Here is a 19,596-nt window from a genome sequence, read left to right as displayed (position 1 = left end):
TTGTTTTCTAACTCGGTGGCGTTTTCAAAACTTACACAAAAAATGGTTGTTTTTAAGTTGGAAATTCTCAAACAAAGATTTAAGATTAAATTCTAGGCTAATTTTATAGAGAAATCTTTGTACAAAACTGTCACTACCATAAAAGTTTTAAAGATCGTTGGTTATGTAATTAACGAATAATAAAATTCAATTACTAACAATTGCTGGGAAAGTCGCAAAAATGTGTCTACGGTGGTCAACCATAGAAAATGCATAAATGAGTCTACTTCAGTGAAAGGGTTGAAAACGTTGAATTTGCCACTGTTTGTGATAGCAAACATGTTCATTTACTTCCGTAGCTGAGTTACTGTTACTTTTTTTCCAGCTGCGAGTACTACAGAACTACAAAACTTGCATGGGTACTGCTACTGCGTTTTATTTACTAAATTTCTACATCGAAAAAGTGAGTACTTCTTATTCAATGTTCTATTGTCTATGAATTGCACACCTCCACTACTTAAAAACAATAGATTTGCAACTGTTCGTGATAGTAAAGATGTTCATTTCCTTCCGTAGCTGACTTACTTTTACTTTTTTTGAAGCTACGAGTACTACAGAACTACAACTACTATAGAACTTGCACGGGCACTCCAAGCGTTGCGATAGGCGACGGTGAGAAGAAAGCGAGCAGCGTATATTACAAAAAAGCACACCATCTCATTCACTTTTAGAAACGCTTGAAGCAGTACAATGCCTCCCAAAAAGCCTACTCTACTGCCCAAACGCAAGAACAGATTGATTCTCGTAGAGAAAGAGACCGACTTCGCAAAGCAGCAGCTAGACGAGCAGAAATTGCAGAGCAAACACAGCTACGCCCACAACGGAACAGAACTGCTACTGCAGCTGTTAGAAGTGCAGAAACTGCAGAGCGAACACAGCTACGCCTACAACGAAACAGAATAGCAGCTGCTAGAAGAGCAGAAACCGCTGAACAAACACAGGTACATCGAGAGCAGGCCAGAATAAATGCTGCAGTTGGTAGAAGTGCAGAGACTGCTGAGTCGACCCAGCAGCGACTCAAGCGGCTCAGAGCAGCCGCTACAGCGGCCAGACGTGCAGAATCCTCTGAGCCGATGCAGCGGCGACAAGAACATGATGCACTAGCTACAACAGCTGCTCAGCAAGCTGAATTTTCAGAGCAGATGAAACGGCGACAAGAGCAAAATGCACTATTATTATTAGTACCTGCTACCAGGCGCCGTGTATGGGCAGTAAACTTGGCACTTGACTACATTTCTGCAACACAGTATAGGGCAGAATTTTTCTATGGGACGAATGTCCAAAAATGCCCAGATGTAATGCCTTACGTTGGAAAGGCGAAAAGCCATATATGTAGTTTATATAGTAGATTTTATTGATAATAAATTTTATCAACACAACCATATTACTGCTGCACAGTGTGTATATGCCAGGTCAAAACACAGGCTATAGACGAAAAACTGGCAAGTTATGATTGGTGTTTTAAGCGTGTAGAAGTCTCAATTCAATAAATGCTGGCGATAGCTTAGCAGTGCAATAACAAAATAGTTTTTAGAATTTCTTAAAATATGTAAAACTTTTTAATACTGCCAGTTTGAAGAACTTCAGTTTGCCTAGCAATGTCAATTTCATTATCAGTTCTTTGTACAAAACTAGGACAACTCCGATTTGAGTGGTTCGAGACTGATGCATTGTAGACTAGCTGTAAAACACATTGCATATTTCCATTGTTCTCTTCAACATTATTGACATGTACGATTGCATATGTGTATACAGTCTGATCAGCACAAAAAATTCAGTAAATTGCATATTTGGAGTTGTTTTACAGTATGAAAGACAACTCTCAATAAAAATATTGCTTCACATAAATCTGTTCCCGAACATGGGTAATGCAGCTAGTCAACCTATATATCAGAGTCAAGATAAAGATCTTCATATTCATTCAACATATGTATCAAAGTCAAGCTAGCTAAAGATCTACAGATTCATAGGCTATAAGTTTTTGTTGTAGATGGCTATTGGTCTGGTTTCAACAATAGGCAGACAACTCTATATGGGCTATATATAATTTGCATTTCTTATCAACAGATGTTACCACTAGATTTAAGGGTATCATTGGCACTGCTCGCCTTACCAGCCCAGTGAACTTTAGCTTTAAAACTTATTGACTATCTAATAAGAGATCACAACAGTTGTTTACATCACCAAGAGCAGAAAACTGGCTCAATCTGTTGTATACATTTGACTAAAATCTTGTAACCTACATTGCTTTGTTCGAAAAGTGGTTGGATTGGCCTCGAGCCTAGATTAGCTTTAGCTATTGCGCCAGTAGGTCCCAACACTCAATATATCTTGATTTGTGTTATATTTATGTGTTATTCGTTGAAATAGACCAAAACCAAGCTATTAATCTCAACTACAGTATGCTTAACCACAAAATTTATTTGTGGTCAAAAAAATAAATGATCTATGCATAGAAAATGAGCCAGATGCTCGGATGCTAATACAATGTCTAATAGCATTATATATAAAAAGTATACAATAAATTAAACAACTAAATGCCTTTGAACTGTACAAATTGTATGCATATATAAAACAAGCTGTAAATCTTAATTACATTATACTTGACCATCAAATTTGTTTGATTCAGAAAATAAATGATCCATGCATAAAAAATTAATGAGCCATATGCTCTGATGATCTTAATATAACGTCTAACAGCATTATAGTATATATAAATTATATAATAAATTGAACTACTACATGCCTGCAAACCATACAATTTGTATGCAGATATAAAGATAAGTCTTACAAATAAATACTAATATAAACCGGCTATAGACAATTTATGTCATGGCGACATAACAGTTCACCATCCTCTATATAACATGTTTTTTGTAGCATGATGTCTGATGTTCACTTTATGTAAATCTAGGTTTCTTATGTTGGCAAAGTGGTGCTGTCTTAAATCAAAGAATGTTTCAACCACTAAAACTAGTAGTGAGAAGTGATGATTATCAATTCTTACAGAAGTGTCAGTACAATGTTGCTTTAATTCAAATATAGAATCTGTTCGTGCAATCTCTTCTTTCACACAGTTCAGAATCTTGGGATATTTCAAACATTGATTTGCTGATGTAGCAGCCTTCAGATACTCTTCGGTGCATAGAACAGTTGTTACAACACCATCAGAAGGAGAAATCAAGTCACCGTTGTTCTTAACTCTTAACAGAACATGAATATCATCACATTTGCTAACTTCCTTAGACTGAATTAGGGAGAGTCTATGTGGCTCACAACGCAATTTTTATGCAGTTTTCTGACAAGCCAACCAGGTAAATATACAGCAATGTTACCAAGAACAGGATGTGATGTAATGCTTAGCATTCCTTCGGGAAGCATAGTTTGTCTGTCAATAACATCTTCAACATAATCTTCACTACCAACAGTTGGTGGCACATAGGTAGTAGAAGCTTGCAACAATGCGGTGTCATCCATAGATCTGACATTACCAGTAGCTCCAGGTGTAACACTACATCTTGTAACCAAGCGTCTAAAGATATGCCAGAACTGCTCTACTGATGGGTTGTTGTTCCAGCCTCCTGAAATAATAGCAGTTATCCTTTGTTGCAATTGGGAATAAAATGGAAATGGTGGTAAAATATGGACTGAATAATAATGATTTTTAAAAGACAATTGTTAGGCAGTTAAGGTATCAGCCAAAATGTCCCCATTACAATCAAACATACCAAGAAAATAGATTCATAGTCGAGCAATATCATGGTGTCCAGCAATATATGAATTGATTATATTTAGATTTTGGCGCCCATTATCTTGAAGCTTGGTGATATCATTTTTGTATCATCCTTGATTTGGCCCACTTGATCTATTTTGCTTGAAAGCAGCGTGTGGTCTGAAAAGCTATATCCAGCAGGTGAAATCACATACCGCAAAGCGTAATATGTGCGTTTTCAGTTATGCTTGGATGAGATGAATTAACAAACACTGTACTACATACCACACCTCCGCACAGCATTAAAGAACAATTCTAGATGGTCTTGTGAGAACTTGTACATCAGCGGGTAATCTAAATGACTTTCAGTAGCTTCTCAACAAAACCGAGCACTACATCAACAGCACACACCAATCCAGAAATGCAAACATGCCTACAAACAAACTACCAAAATATGTCAATACATAGACATTGTTCTTTTTTTACTGTACATGAGGGATGCTCAAATAGCGGCCTGTGGTCGCCCACTATCAAATTTAATGTGGCCCACCTTACAGGTCTCCAAAAAATGACTTCTTGCACGTATTTGGAATTCAACTCATTTTAGGCTGTTTTGTAAAGCTTTATAATGTAGAGTATTTCTCTATACAAATGGCGCACATAATCCGTATTTTATTATCACTAAAGACAACTAAACATAATTTGTTATTGACACATGGATGTAATTGTTAAGTAATGTAATATATATAGTTATAGAAATACAATAATGTTCTTAAACTCATATACAACTTCAGTTCATATCATCATACATATTGTGGTCTATCAAAATTATCAAATATATCAAATATTGGCCCTCAATTAAAGACATTTGGGCACCCCTGCTGTAGATCATTATAAGTTAATGCAGGCTTATAACAATTATGCACTAATATCGCACCACACTACATGATGCAGCTGCTAGTGTAGAAAACTAAGAAGCAGAACAATACACATACCAAGATCATAAACTAGAAAAGGGAAAAATAAACGAAGAATATTTCACCATAGAAACAAACTGAAATATTGTGAAAAGATAACAGACTATATCAGGTCACCAAACAATAGATCATTACCAGAATATTACGTGTGCAATTCTGATTCAATCAAAAATTTGAATTAGTTTTTTAGGTATTTCGACCATAGCGAAGATATAGGAAGCGAATAGTAAAACAAGCAAAACTTTCAATAAAAAAATGTAGTACCACCTAGTGTTGTATAAAGGTGTATCATCTATTTTTTTCAAACTCATAAGATATATCTTTGAGTTTAGCAAAAACGGAGTTAGACACTCTATACTAGACAACCGTATAAACCGTTTATAGCCACGGCCTGCAACTGACCCACTATTGAGTATATCAAATAGTCTATCAACTTTCTGAGGAAACACAACAAGAAACCACATTTACTAACATTGGCTGAATTTTAATATCTACAACTTATATAAGTTAACCTACATTATTCCAACTGTGATCACGCTGCCATGCATGACATCAAAATTTCCAATAACAAATCTTTGCAGTATCAAATTGCAGTTACACATGGGAAAATAGACTCACACGCACTAACCTGAATGAATCCAACTGTGGCATCAGTCTTAAAACTGTGGCAAATATAACTCAGGTTTTCAGAGTAATTAGAGAATCAGCCACTGATACAGATAACACCTGGGTAGCAAGATCAACCTATAAAAGTTAAGCATACAAATAAGCACACTGTCTAGCTAAGCTAAATTGCCTAACCAGATACTAGCGAGATATTAACCAGATACTAGCGAGATATTAACCAGCTACTAGCGAGCTTCTAACCAGCTACTAGCGAGCTTCTAAACAGCTACTAGCGAGCTTCTAACCAGCTACTAGCGAGCTTCTAACCAGCTACTAGCGAGCTTCTAACCAGCTACTAGCGAGCTTCTAACCAGCTACTAGCGAGCTTCTAACCAGCTACTAGCGAGCTTCTAACCAGCTACTAGCGAGCTTCTAACCAGCTACTAGCGAGCTTCTAACCAGCTACTAGCGAGCTTCTAACCAGCTACTAGCGAGCTTCTAACCAGCTACTAGCGAGCTTCTAACCAGCTACTAGCGAGCTTCTAACCAGCTACTAGCGAGCTTCTAACCAGCTACTAGCAAGCTTCTAACCAGCTACTACTAGCAAGCTTCTTCTGAACAGCTACTGCTGTATTAGTGCAGGAATAAAACGCTAAACTCACTTGTGAAATGGTATATCGTTAACCCTTGTGTTTCAGGGTTGTCGTAGCGGTAACAATTAGTGGCAAAACACTGATTTCCAGCCAGGGGTGTAGACCTATGTTTTCAAGTGAAGGTGCCATTTAGGTGACTTATCATTTACAACTGGGAGTTTGGGGGGCATTGGGAGCCCCCAATGGGGTCTGGGGCGAAAACCCAACCGCCAAGCCATATGGTGCACTGTAGACCATTTGAAACAACGTTCCTGAGCTTTGAGGAATGGTCATAGGAGGTGGTGTGTAAATGATATGAACTATAAATGCTCAATAAGAACACAAGGCAAAACATGAGATATCTATGATACCTAATACATGACGTAGTGTATTTTCTGTCAGCACCAAAGAAATATCATCACATATCACAGCAAGAAAACCATGTGCCCCGAAGTGAAGCCATAAGGGTGACAGCACTACCCTAAATATAAATAGATAACACAGCTAGTTTACTTGTAGGTGGCAATATCACGTTCTCTATCAGCAAAATCTCTCACATATTCAGAGATGACTTGCTGTACATCTAAGCTGTCTGTTTCTGTTTTGTAGGTATGTAACCATAGAAGATGATTCAGTCTCTGTTGACCCATACTGTAATGCATGGTTGTCTTTAACCTTTTTAAAGCACTGAATGACCTTTCACTACTAACATTAGTGGCTGGCAAAACATTGATGATGACAAGCAGGTCATAGATAGTTATAGTGGGAAACAAAGTTTTGTACACAACACAATCTGCTTTAAATATAGATATGAAATCAATGATATTTGCAGCTTTGATTGTCATATGCAAAGAAGACAACTCACTCTGAAGAGTAGGTCTCTCTACCTGATATAAAGAGCAGAGCTTGGTGATCACCTGCGTATCACAGGTAGGATCAGTAAGCATTCTCTCTCTATATTGGAGTAGACAGCGATACCCTCCAGCCTAAACCTATTCTTAATGCAATTGATGGCCAAGTCCAGCACTTCCTTGTAGTTCTTCCTTAGCATTTGGTCAAAGGTGAGTTGAGCAGTGGTGTAATTGGTCTTATCGTATGTATAGTGCTCTCCTAGCACGTGGCTATTTAGGAAGATTGATGCCTAAAAGTTAACATGCAAATCATGAATGACTAATTTGGGAAACTGCTAAGTAATAAATGAACACCCCACCGCCGGGGTAAGAAAAATAAATAATGTTGGTTTAATGACTTACCTAGCTGCTCTCTTTCCTTGTCTACTTCCTCCTTGAAGCTTAGGAGCTGCTCCTTCATCATCTCTAGCACATCTGTTGTCTTTTTAACCAGCTTCTGCGCATCAACAGCGGATAACTTACTGATCTGCAGTGTTTTGGACAACTTGTCTGTAAGTGATAGCACCTTGATGTCAAGTTTCAATCCTAGACAACAATAATGATACAAATTAGCCTATGAATTTAGTGTGTGATAGGTAAATATTATTCACATAATTCTTTTTTAAACATAGCTAAAGCAATATGACTCATAAGCCATAGCATATCAGACCTTTGCAGAACGAAACTCAAGTCTGAACGGCAAAGAGGTCGAGGCACATTTCACTGTAAGGGCATCATTATGCTGCGGCACTACAATATATTTATTACTCAACCAGCCTTACCAAATAGAAAGTTGTAATCTTCCATCTTTGACTCCACCCCAATCACTCGACTTATTGATGCTGGGTCACTAGACTCTGCTCTCACTAAAGGCCACAACTCCAGGAGATAGCTGTAGTTTGCCAAAACTTTAGATAAAGTCTCCGCACGAACAGTCCATCTAAAATTAAATTATTTCTTGATCTAATGCTCAAAAGTTCAATGTCAATAAATCTCTCCAACTTAAAGCAAACCCAGGCTTGTGCATAGTAAGGTCACTCAATCACAAACATAACAAAATAATTATCAAAATATTTAATTTATATTATAATTGATCTAAATGTTTATTGTATAAATAATAATAAAATCGTTATCGCCGTAGGAATATTGCAGTCTGCTACAAAACCATGTGATTACGGGAAAAATCATTAAAAAACACTAACCTGCTTGCTGGCTGCTGTTTTTTTCGTCCAGAAATTCACGAGAGTTTGTGCCTTTCTTGTAGGCGCCATGGCGCTGACTTCAATGACATAAGATTTGCGAGAGGAGGTTGAATCGCTATAATTGTTGCCAGAGTCATCCTCAGTCTCTACATTTAATTTTCTCATAACTCAGCTCTTCGAGATTAGGTTCAATGGGAACTAAGCATAGCGTGCGGCATTGTGTGATTGTCTCTTGGCAACAACTAGCAAAATGGCGGCTTCCATGGAAACTAACATCTTTCTCACAACTTTTATTCTTAACCACTTATTATCGTTTCCCGCCGATTTTGGGGGTGCGCCGAGGGGGTGCCAGGCACACTTGGCAATTCTTGTAATTCCAGCAGATAAATGAGTTTTTTTCGTGTGATAAATTTGATCGGCTACTTCACTAATTACATCCGGAAAGCTGTGTAGCACTGTTCAAGATGGCGCTCAATTTGTCACACGGAAGTTTATTAGTTTAGATAGACCATTGCCATTCCAGGAATAGTATGAAGGTGGGTATTGCTGCCGTCACGTCTAACTAGCTATGACGTCATTGTCCAAACTCGCATAATCCTAAACTCAGAAAATCACCTTCGAAACCTTCAAAAATCACCGACCAAGAGTTTCTAGCCTGTGTGACCATAACATAACGTGTTATGTTCAATGTCTGAAATCTCTGCGTGGATTATCTACCTTATAACGATATTACGAACGACTGGACATTAACCGTGCAATATACTACGATTTGAACATAACTTCTTTATAAGGTATGAAAATGTTAATCACTCGGTTTCATCCATATTTGGTAGCGGCTCAGGAGAAAATTGTCGAAACGTAGTTTCTGTAAACGATGACTCATCTAAGGGTAAGGCTAATAACTGCGACAGTCGAGATCGCAATAATGCAATTGTCGACATGGCTTCGCAGCGATCAGTTGTGCCAATAGGTGCCGTTCCTATCACCTATCATGCTCGAGGAAAAGAGCTGAGAGAGAGGCGAGCCTCCCTGAATAAGACTGACAGGCATATCGAAAAGAACCAACGAGGAGAAGAAATTTTTACGCCCTTCGGTGAGTTATTGTGCAAAAAGCCGTTGCCGTAAATTCATTACAATATTTTCATGTGTGTTCGTGAGAAGTTATGTTATGCACAATTAATCCGAATTTTCGCATACATCCAGACCTGCCAACCCAAGAGTGGAGCAATGCGTGAGATTTGGTTTTAGGGCAATTGATGTATCAATGATGGTATATATAAAATTGTGGAAATTGGGGCAAAAATCTCACGCATTTTCATTTTCTCTTTGGGGTGATTGCGTGAGTCTCAGGCCCAACGCGTGAGAGTTGGCAGGTATGCATACATCAGTGTTGAGTTTGCTATGTTATCTTATTCTATTTGACGATTTTTAGTTTGTGCACTTTTTTTAGGTTGTGTGAGCTAATTTGATTATCACTGGTTCAGTCCTAGTGAAAATGTTATGTAATTGTAAGCAATACTGATATTCACCTGTAAAAGATACATGTCATCTTTGGAATGACAAGTTACTAGCTTCATTTATAGTGAGCGTTCGCATATTATACGGTATTGTTACTAGGATGTCATGCACATTTGTAGCAAAGCCTGATGCTGAAGGAATATCGCCTAGATTATTCAATGAGCCGGACTCGTTGTCCAACATGGTGTTACTCGTCAATGGCGTTGAGCTACATGTCCATAAAGAGGTGTGTTCTAGCCATATTTTATATCAGAATGAACATTAATAGCTCTCCTAACTAAATCTTATCGCTGTGCCTTTAACTTTGGTATGTTAGGTCTTACTTTAGCGACCTTGCTGCTCAGAATGCTTCAAAACATTTCTTCTTTCTTAATCTTCGTGTGTGATTGATTCACGAGTAAGAGCAGTGCTTAGTTGATATCATTAGTCTTGTACAATGAAACTTTAGTGTTTGATCAAATCCACATGAATTTTTGCACATGCAACAAAATTCGAGCCAATATTTGTCTCATATAGGATGTAATTCCAGCGTACCACTTCCAAAATTTTCAAACAACAATTTTATGAGTAGAAAAAAAGAAAAACTAGAAAAAACAAGAAAAAGAAACTAGAAAAAAACGTACAAGAAAAAACTGATATAAATTTAATTGGTTGATAGAAACTTTCACATGGCACCAATTAAATTAATTACTGCCATGTGAAAAGAATGTCCGGTTTCGTGAGCGAGGTGTCAACTAGATCTCTCTTAAACAGGCACTTGACGCTGTTCTTTAGTTTATAACGCAGTTTTTTCAATTTACAAACAGCACTCAAACATATATTTCAATTTACAAACAGCACCAGAACAGACATTTCAATTTACAAACAGCACCAGAACAGACATTTCAATTTACAAACAGCACCCTAACAGACATTTCAATTTACAAACAGCACCCTAACAGATATTTCAATTTACAAACAGCACCCGAACAGATATTTCAATGTCAGACTTGGCACAAAATTTTGACAATTATTGTTAAATTGAGACTGTTCACGCTTGCAAAGTGAGTAACAAACTGTAGAAATAGCTTGACTTTCATTTGCTCACAGAATTCAGTATAAATATAGCTTCATTACTAATTGTATGGATTAGTCTTGTCATTCATGGGACACCTTTTGTAAAGTTTTACTAATATTGTGTCTAGCTCGAGATCTGATGTTCACGCTACTCTTGTCATTCATGGGACACCTTTTGTTAAGTTTTACTAATATTGTGTCTAGCTCGAGATCTGATGTTCACGCTACTCTTGTCATTCATGGGACACCTTTTGTAAAGTTTTACTAATATTGTGTCTAGCTCGAGATCTGGTGTTCACACTACTCCGAGTGCTCCCTGTAAATGTGTTAAATATTTATATATCCAGATATAAAAACCAACAATAAAGGGTTTGTTTTTTATTTTCTTTATACAGATTTGATACATAAACCTAAATAAATTAGCTGGTTGCTAGAAAATTGATCAGCAACTTTTTCTCTCTATACATGATCGCTACCACTTTTTGTAAAAATTTTATCATATAGACATTATCTAGTGGAGTTGTTCCCGATGTAGACTTTTGTGAAAGCATTAATTTGCCTATTTCTCATTTGGTTTCAGCATACAGCTTTTCCGACCATGATGGTTTAACACTTCTGTAAATATAAAAAAGATACAATTCAGATTTATTTAAATTGAAGATTTTGTTCAAATCAACCCGTATATTTTTTCAGCCTAGTTGAGATTAAGCGATGCATTCCTTTCATTGTCTTGCTTCCAAATGCTTTTTAAGAGGTTTTGTAATAGCACCTTAATACTTACATTATTAATCAGTGAAAAATACCTGTTAGCGCCCATTGCCTGTTAGCGCCGTTACCTGTTAGCGCCGTTACCTGTTAGCGCCGTTACCTGTTAGTGCCGTTACCTGTTAGCGCCGTTACCAGTTAGCGCCATTGCCTGTTAGCGCCGTTACCTGTTAGCGTCGTTGCCTGTTAGCGCCGTTGCCTGTTAGCGCCGTTGCCTGTTAGCGCCCTTACCTGTTGGTAATAAAAAAATGTGGATCAGCAAATGACAAGCAACATTAGCATTAGATCCTTATTGACGGGATACGGCTCTGATTAACAGGATATTGCTATTCAGCTAAATATTGTAAATTGCAACAGTGATCAGTATAAAAGCTACTGCAGAATCACTTGAGTATGCCATTTTAGTTGTGCTAAAGTCTCCTTTGGCTCAAGTTCTGACATTCAACAAATTAGCATATTTTTGTAAAATCATGAAACTATCAATTTTTTGCAAACAGTGGTGTTAACGGAAGTACAGTGGTGTTAACGGAAGTACAGTGGCGTTAACGGAAGTACAGTGGTGTTAACGGAAGTACAGTGGTGTTAACGGAAGTACAGTGTTGTTAACGGAAGTACAGTGTTGTTAACCGAAGTACAGTGTTTTTAACAGAAGCACACGTGTTGTTAACAGAAGTACACGTGTTGTTAACAGAAGTACACGTGTTGTTAACAGAAGTACACGCGTTGTTAACAGAAGTACACGTGTTAAGAGAATTACAGTGGACCCGCGCCATACATTACCTACAGTAACTTTAGTGTATTTAGTAGTTATAATCTGCAATAAAATATAACATTACAATGTACTACGTTCAGTATGTACCGTAGGGAGTTCTTGCCTTTGAGACAGACGTATAACATTATCTTGTTGTCCATCGTGTCTGACTATGACATCCTTTCACTTGATTTCTCCATAGTGTTTTGTCTTTACATATCTTGTCCCAACTTTCTAGTGGGATCTTTTTCATGTTGAAATTTTGTTTCACGGTGTCTTTGAAGTTTCGGAGAATCATCTAAAATTGTATCACCTATCTGGTGTCGGCTTTGTTTTTACTATAACTTATAACGATTAAAGCTCAACAGAGAGAGAGAGAGAGAGAGAGTGAGCATCGTACCTCTTTCAGGCGTTGTGAGGGATTTTGATGAATAACATATTGGCACCTTCGTTATTCCGACATATTCAGCACACCAGCTGCCAAATGTTAATTTTGAGAAAAACTGGTTGATATTGTATGGCGCAAAAAATGTATGGCGACGTCAAAAGAACATCTTGTTCTACATCGTGAGACGGTAAAACTGTATAACAGGGTAATCGTAACTCGGGGGTGCACTGTATTTGTCATAACCACTTTGGACTTACCACTCCATCACTGTCAAATCTTTTACATTATTTTCCGCTATTTCCTTTAGTAATACCAGGCTGTGTTTTAGCTACCTCAGTATTCTTTGAGTGAATTTATAATGCTCTTTCAAAAAATTATTATTATTATTATTATAGATTAGTTGATTTTGTTATACTTAGGGTAGATGATCATAACTAGTCAGCATAATATCCATATCCTTAGACACAAGTGCTGGGCTTCACTATAGATCAACTACGATACAGGTAGTCATCATTTAATGTTGCAAATTCATTCCAAAATCCTTGTTGATAAACGAATTCGTTGTTAAACAGATCCCAAAACTGAAAACCTAGCATAAGCCATTCGTCTACCCACTATTGTTACTGGTGCCCTCCAATGGAGTTTCTTATTTAATGCTAGATTATGTTTTAGATGCTCGCTAGCTGGTCTCCTGTCTTCATGGCAATGTTCTCTAGTTGCTTCACCGAAACTGAAACAAATAAAGTGGTGATGCAGGGGAAGTCCCTTGAGGATGTGCGATTATTGTTAAACTGTATATACCCTCCTCACTCTACCATCATTACTGGTAAACGTTTTGATTTTGCGATCTTTAGTTTTCAAATAGTGTGTTTATACCAATGGAAAGTTTTTACACTATTATCAGACTGTCACCAACTTATACTGATATACCGATGAAAGGTTTTTACACTGTTGTCAGACTGTCACCAACTTATACTGATTTACCGATGAAAGGTTTTTACACTGTTGTCAGACTGTCACCAACTTATACTGATTTACCGATGAAAGGTTTTTACACTATTGTCAGACTGTCACCAACTTATACTGATATACCGATAAAAGGGTTTTACACTATTATCAGACTGTCACCAACTTATACTGATTTACCGATGAAAGGTTTTTACACTGTTGTCAGACTGTCACCAACTTATACTGATTTACCGATGAAAGGTTTTTACACTATTGTCAGACTGTCACCAACCTATACTGATTTACCGATGAAAGGTTTTTACACTATTGTCAGACTGTCACCAACTTATACTGATATACCGATGAAAGGTTTTTACACTATTGTCAGACTGTCACCAACTTATACTGATATACCGATGAAAGGTTTTTACACTGTTGTCAGACTGTCACCAACTTATACTGATATACCGATGAAAGGTTTTTACACTATTGTCAGACTGTCACCAACTTATACTGATATACCGATGAAAGGTTTTTACACTGTTGTCAGACTGTCACCAACTTATACTGATATACCGATGAAAGGTTTTTACACTATTGTCAGACTGTCACCAACTTATACTGATATACCGATGAAAGGTTTTTACACTATTGTCAGACTGTCACCAACTTATACTGATTGCTTGTTGTATTTTATTCACAGTCTCTTACTAAGCACGCTTCTTCCTCAGCAAAACTACATAAAACTTATACCGAGTGTCATAATAAATAATAAACCAAAGCAGTAATTGTCCGCTCGTTCAAAACCACATTTGGAGGTTAGAACAAGATTGCATAATGTGGGATTTGAGCTTGTCTTTTTGCTCTGTTACTGACATTCTGAAGCATGTGCCAATCAATCGCCTTCAAGAGTGTCAGAATAGTCGTGCAAATAATTATAATAAGGTACGGCCACAAGTAATTTTTTCGCTGATCCTGACCGAAATCACGAAATGAATGAAGAACACAGAATTATTCGGCTGAAATTCACAGAATTGTCAGAGCTGTGCATGCACACCAAAATCGTTGACGAAATTCTTTTAATTAACTAAACAATTTATTAGCGAGCACGATTCTAGCAGCTTGTGCAATTTATATAGTCCAGGCACATAACACGACAAGCAAGAAAAATACTAACGCGATTTATTATAGTAAATATGATGCAATTGACTCTATTGCGCTAAAGATGGCAACTTTTTTTACAACGAAACTTTTTTTGCTAAAATAGAAATTGTTATTATAAAAAAATAAATGATTTGTAGCCACGGTGTCCGAATGATAAAGAACCAACCATAGCGCATTTTATGCAGTTGCGTCGTATGTACTACGTTAGATTGCGCTGGTACTTTTATTGTGTGGTGTAATACATGTCATGGAATATATAAATTGCAAAGGCTGCTAGAATCGTGCTCGCTAATAATTTATTTGTTTAGCCAATTAAAAGCGTTTCGCCGATGATTCCGGTGCGCATGCAGTTTTGACAATTTCGGCCGAATAATTCTGTGTTTTTCATTCATTTCGTGATTTCGGTCAGAATCAACGGAAACATCGTTACATGTGGCAGGACCTTTAGGGTACTAGCAAATGTTATGTGTCTTACTATGCAATCGATTCAACAACTTAGTAGGACAGTCCTGCAAAGGGCAATTAAAATTTCTAAGATGATTTGGTGGTCAGAACAAAATCTCTTGAAGCCACATAAATACACAGTTCTGGTTACGGATGGTTCACACTATATCGCCGTATCTTCGTATTCCACAATACTTTGGTGATTGTTGATGATAACGATGTTCACACTATCGCAAACCCATCCGCATTTGCATCAGTGATGTAGTGTTCTCAGTTTTTTTTAAATTTTCGCGAAGAAACTTGTTTGTTTTCGGAGGACTGAAATCAAATACTACTCCCCAGCAACGGTCATAAACGGAAGTAAATAAGTCACGCTGTCAGCAACCACGAATTACCATCGCTAAAATGGTTCACATTTAGAAGGCGGTCGATGCTTGGCGAAATATCGGGAACCTTTGACAGCTGTAAACTTTCTCGGCGTGTCCGCCTTGCTTCGTTGATGCCATCGGTTTGCGGTTCACATAATCGGCAATGAACGCCGAAAAGAAGACGCGGAGCTACGACGATATAGTGTCAACCGAGCTTTAATGATCGCACAGATTTAGCTGGGGCATCAGTAATTGTATTATGATTTTATTTCAGCTGAGAATGTCATGACTCTTCTTCCACTGGTTGATGAGTATGACATGAAGGTACTTAAGTGGAAGTGTGAAGAGGTTCTCCTAACTGAAAGGGCAAGTTTGGATATCCTACTTATTGCTCACGAATACAACATGCCGAGACTTCTCGAAAGTGCCATAACAGGCTGTGCAAGTCTACCAATGTCAGCCATTGATCATAAAAAGAACTCTGAACTTACACAACACATTCCAGCTCAACATTTGCTTGATGTTTACCGGTACGTTTATAGTATACATACAGTATGTTATGAGTTCATAAAATACATGGTGAGCAAATGTGCATCGTAAAAAGGATTTAGTCCAAAGAGTTTGAAATTGTCGACTTTCAGTGTTAATGAATTATTCATCAATGGTTGGCTATGCATCGACCTTAACTAATTGTCGAATAACGGTGAAAGTAATTGAAATATAGACATTAAATAACATTTTTTAAAGCCTGATTTGTTCCATTGTACTGGGTAATCTAAATCAACTGGGAACTTATACAGTGTAACTAGTCTCATACAGTGTAACTAGTCTCATACAGTGTAACTAGTCTTATACAGTGTAACTAGTCTTATACAGTGTAACTAGTGTCACACAGTGTAACTAGTCTTATACAGTGTAACTAGTCTTATACAGTGTAACTAGTCTCATACAGTGTAACTAGTCTCATACAGTGTAACTAGTCTCATACAGTGTAACTAGTCTCATACAGTGTAACTAGTCTTATACAGTGTAACTAGTCTTATACAGTGTAACTGGTCTCATACAGTGTAACTAGTCTCATACAGTGTAACTAGTCTTATACAGTGTAACTAGTCTTATACAGTGTAACTAGTCTTATACAGTGTAACTAGTCTTATACAGTGGACCTAGTCTCATACAGTGGACCTAGTCTCATACAGTGTAACTAGTCTCATACAGTGTAACTAGTCTCATACAGTGTAACTAGTCTCATACAGTGTAACTAGTCTCATACAGTGTAACTAGTCTCATACAGTGTAACTAGTCTCATACAGTGTAACTAGTCTCATACAGTGTAACTAGTCTCATACAGTGTAACTAGTCTCATACAGTGTAACTAGTCTCATACAGTGTAACTAGTCTCATACAGTGTAACTAGTCTCATACAGTGTAACTAGTCTCATACAGTGTAACTAGTCTCATACAGTGTAACTAGTCTCATACAGTGTAACTAGTCTCATACAGTGTAACTAGTCTCATACAGTGTAACTAGTCTCATACAGTGTAACTAGTCTTATACAGTGTAACTAGTCTTATACAGTGTAACTGGTCTCATACAGTGTAACTAGTCTCATACAGTGTAACTAGTCTTATACAGTGTAACTAGTCTTATACAGTGTAACTAGTCTTATACAGTGTAACTAGTCTTATACAGTGGACCTAGTCTCATACAGTGGACCTAGTCTCATACAGTGTAACTAGTCTCATACAGTGTAACTAGTCTCATACAGTGTAACTAGTCTCATACAGTGTAACTAGTCTCATACAGTGTAACTAGTCTCATACAGTGTAACTAGTCTCATACAGTGTAACTAGTCTCATACAGTGTAACTAGTCTCATACAGTGTAACTAGTCTCATACAGTGTAACTAGTCTCATACAGTGTAACTAGTCTCATACAGTGTAACTAGTCTCATACAGTGTAACTAGTCTCATACAGTGTAACTAGTCTCATACAGTGTAACTAGTCTCATACAGTGTAACTAGTCTCATACAGTGTAACTAGTCTCATACAGTGTAACTAGTCTCATACAGTGTAACTAGTCTCATACAGTGTAACTAGTCTCATACAGTGTAACTAGTCTCATACAGTGTAACTAGTCTCATACAGTGTAACTAGTCTCATACAGTGTAACTAGTCTCATACAGTGTAACTAGTCTCATACAGTGTAACTAGTCTCATACAGTGTAACTAGTCTCATACAGTGTAACTAGTCTCATACAGTGTAACTAGTCTCATACAGTGTAACTAGTCTCATACAGTGTAACTAGTCTCATACAGTGTAACTAGTCTCATACAGTGTAACTAGTCTCATACAGTGTAACTAGTCTCATACAGTGTAACTAGTCTCATACAGTGTAACTAGTCTCATACAGTGTAACTAGTCTCATACAGTGTAACTAGTCTCATACAGTGTAACTAGTCTCATACAGTGTAACTAGTCTCATACAGTGTAACTAGTCTCATACAGTGTAACTAGTCTCATACAGTGTAACTAGTCTCATACAGTGTAACTAGTCTCATACAGTGTAACTAGTCTCATACAGTGTAACTAGTCTCATACAGTGTAACTAGTCTCATACAGTGTAACTAGTCTCATACAGTGTAACTAGTCTCATACAGTGTAACTAGTCTCATACAGTGTAACTAGTCTCATACAGTGTAACTAGTCTCATACAGTGTAACTAGTCTCATACAGTGTAACTAGTCGTAGCTTTGTTATAGCCAAACGCCGGGGACTTACCTAGAATTCTCCTTATAAGTTTTACCGCACAAGACTGTATAGCTCTCTATACCGAAATCATAACAAGTTTGTAATTCTTTATGATACGAAACAATGTCTGTAGTTTTGTATGAGATATTGCGTGTCAGAAAATATCACAGGTTAGGCCTGCTTAGGGTTTTTTGCAAGTGGTGCGCGTGGAAGACGCAAAGTTGCATTCACCTACTGAACCTTTGCTCCAGAACATATAGGTGTAAAATAAATTACGGATCAACTAATATGTTTTGGAGACTCCCTAAAGCGGTTGTGACAGTCAACATATTGTTTTGTGTTGACAGGTATCCTTTGTCTTGTATAAATCGGCAGTTGTTTTCTCTTGTCCTCATGCACAATAGTTATTACCAGTTATTTCAGAGCAGAGCCTAGTTATAGCCATGTTCTTAATTGCAGAGAGAAGATAGAGCAGCAGAAGGCGCAGATCAAGTCATTGAATAATGTTAGAGTAAGTGCAAGCTCTCTTTATCGCAAGCTACAACAATGGGGCCAATCTAGAAACAGTTATCCGTGTGATAAACACAGAGTCTTTGACGATACATGCATTCTTTGTTTAAAATGTTTTCGAGATTTTGCATTCGATCAGTTGCAGTCTCTATCAGAATACAAGGACTGTTAGCACATCATTCTGAGGGTTTGGATGGTGGTTGTCTTCTTTTGTACTGTTTCTTGCTTTCAACATTTATAATGTGTTTCTGTGGTCCCATAAATATATTTTATACCTTTTCTGAAATTGAAAGTTTTGTTCGTAGACCGAAAGTTAACCGGTACAATGATGGATAATGCGAAAAAGCGAATGATAATAATTGATATTAAATGTGAGATTATTTAAAGTATCTGATAGGTATATGCCTGATTGAGCTGGCTCAACAATATGACGGAAATGTATTCACAATATGCACAATTATCAAACAGAATGATAATATTAAGGGCAGTAAGCCTGCAAAAGGACTAACCATAGTTTCCAAACGGCATAGCAATCCTTACGATGAGATGGAGAGACTGCTCAGGCTTTGGATAAAAGTCAAACAATTCGCAGCAACCGCGCAACTGAAACGATACTTTGTGAAAAGGCTGGTGCTATCTATCAAGACTATAAAAATAGACATTCGAACAAGTTGGTTAGGGGTAGTGCATTTGCCATTTTTGACGACACCTGTGTTCGTGCTTTTGGCAACATATTGAAAGGGTGATGAAGGCAAACGTCCTTAGATAGGTTTCTCTTAAATCGACCGGCTGATCGTGTAAGCGAAACAGAGTAAAAATAAGCTAAGCTGCGAGAAGAAATTTAACACTATAGACGCCAAAGAAATTATAATT

The 19,596-nt window shown here is 37.4% G+C and overlaps 1 protein-coding gene and 1 long non-coding RNA gene across 2 annotated transcripts; one reads left to right on the top strand and one right to left on the bottom strand.

The window, feature by feature from the left end:
• Positions 1-2,396: 2,396 nt before the first annotated feature.
• LOC137391611 (uncharacterized) lies at positions 2,397-5,629 on the bottom strand. Its single transcript, XR_010978136.1, has 3 exons — positions 5,357-5,629; positions 4,037-4,184; positions 2,397-3,620 (listed from the first exon to the last, which is right to left on the bottom strand). It is a non-coding gene; the product is annotated as an uncharacterized lncRNA (long non-coding RNA).
• Positions 5,630-8,792: 3,163 nt separating this feature from the next.
• On the top strand, positions 8,793-19,009 carry LOC137391577 (BTB and MATH domain-containing protein 36-like). The gene is made up of 5 exons (XM_068078090.1): positions 8,793-9,151; positions 9,696-9,802; positions 13,209-13,362; positions 15,735-15,990; positions 18,673-19,009. The coding sequence occupies exons 1-5, from the start codon at positions 8,998-9,000 to the stop codon at positions 18,893-18,895; spliced, it is 894 nt and encodes a 297-aa protein (XP_067934191.1). The 5' UTR covers positions 8,793-8,997; the 3' UTR covers positions 18,896-19,009.
• Positions 19,010-19,596: the final 587 nt, after the last annotated feature.

Source organism: Watersipora subatra, chromosome 3 (assembly GCF_963576615.1).
Source record: "Watersipora subatra chromosome 3, tzWatSuba1.1, whole genome shotgun sequence".
In the NCBI taxonomy this organism is placed as follows: Eukaryota; Metazoa; Bryozoa; class Gymnolaemata; order Cheilostomatida; family Watersiporidae; genus Watersipora; species Watersipora subatra.
The sequence above is the reverse complement of the archived record's forward strand: the minus strand, read 5'-3'. Positions and strand labels throughout refer to the sequence as shown.

Coding starts and splice junctions, on each gene's coding strand:
- LOC137391577 (XM_068078090.1), top strand. CDS start 8,998: ATGGCTTCGCAGCGATCAGTTGTGCCAATAGGTGCCGTTCCTATCACC. Junction 13,363..15,734: donor TCACTCTACCATCATTACTG/GTAAACGTTTTG, acceptor ATTTTATTTCAG/CTGAGAATGTCATGACTCTT. Junction 15,991..18,672: donor CATTTGCTTGATGTTTACCG/GTACGTTTATAG, acceptor TCTTAATTGCAG/AGAGAAGATAGAGCAGCAGA.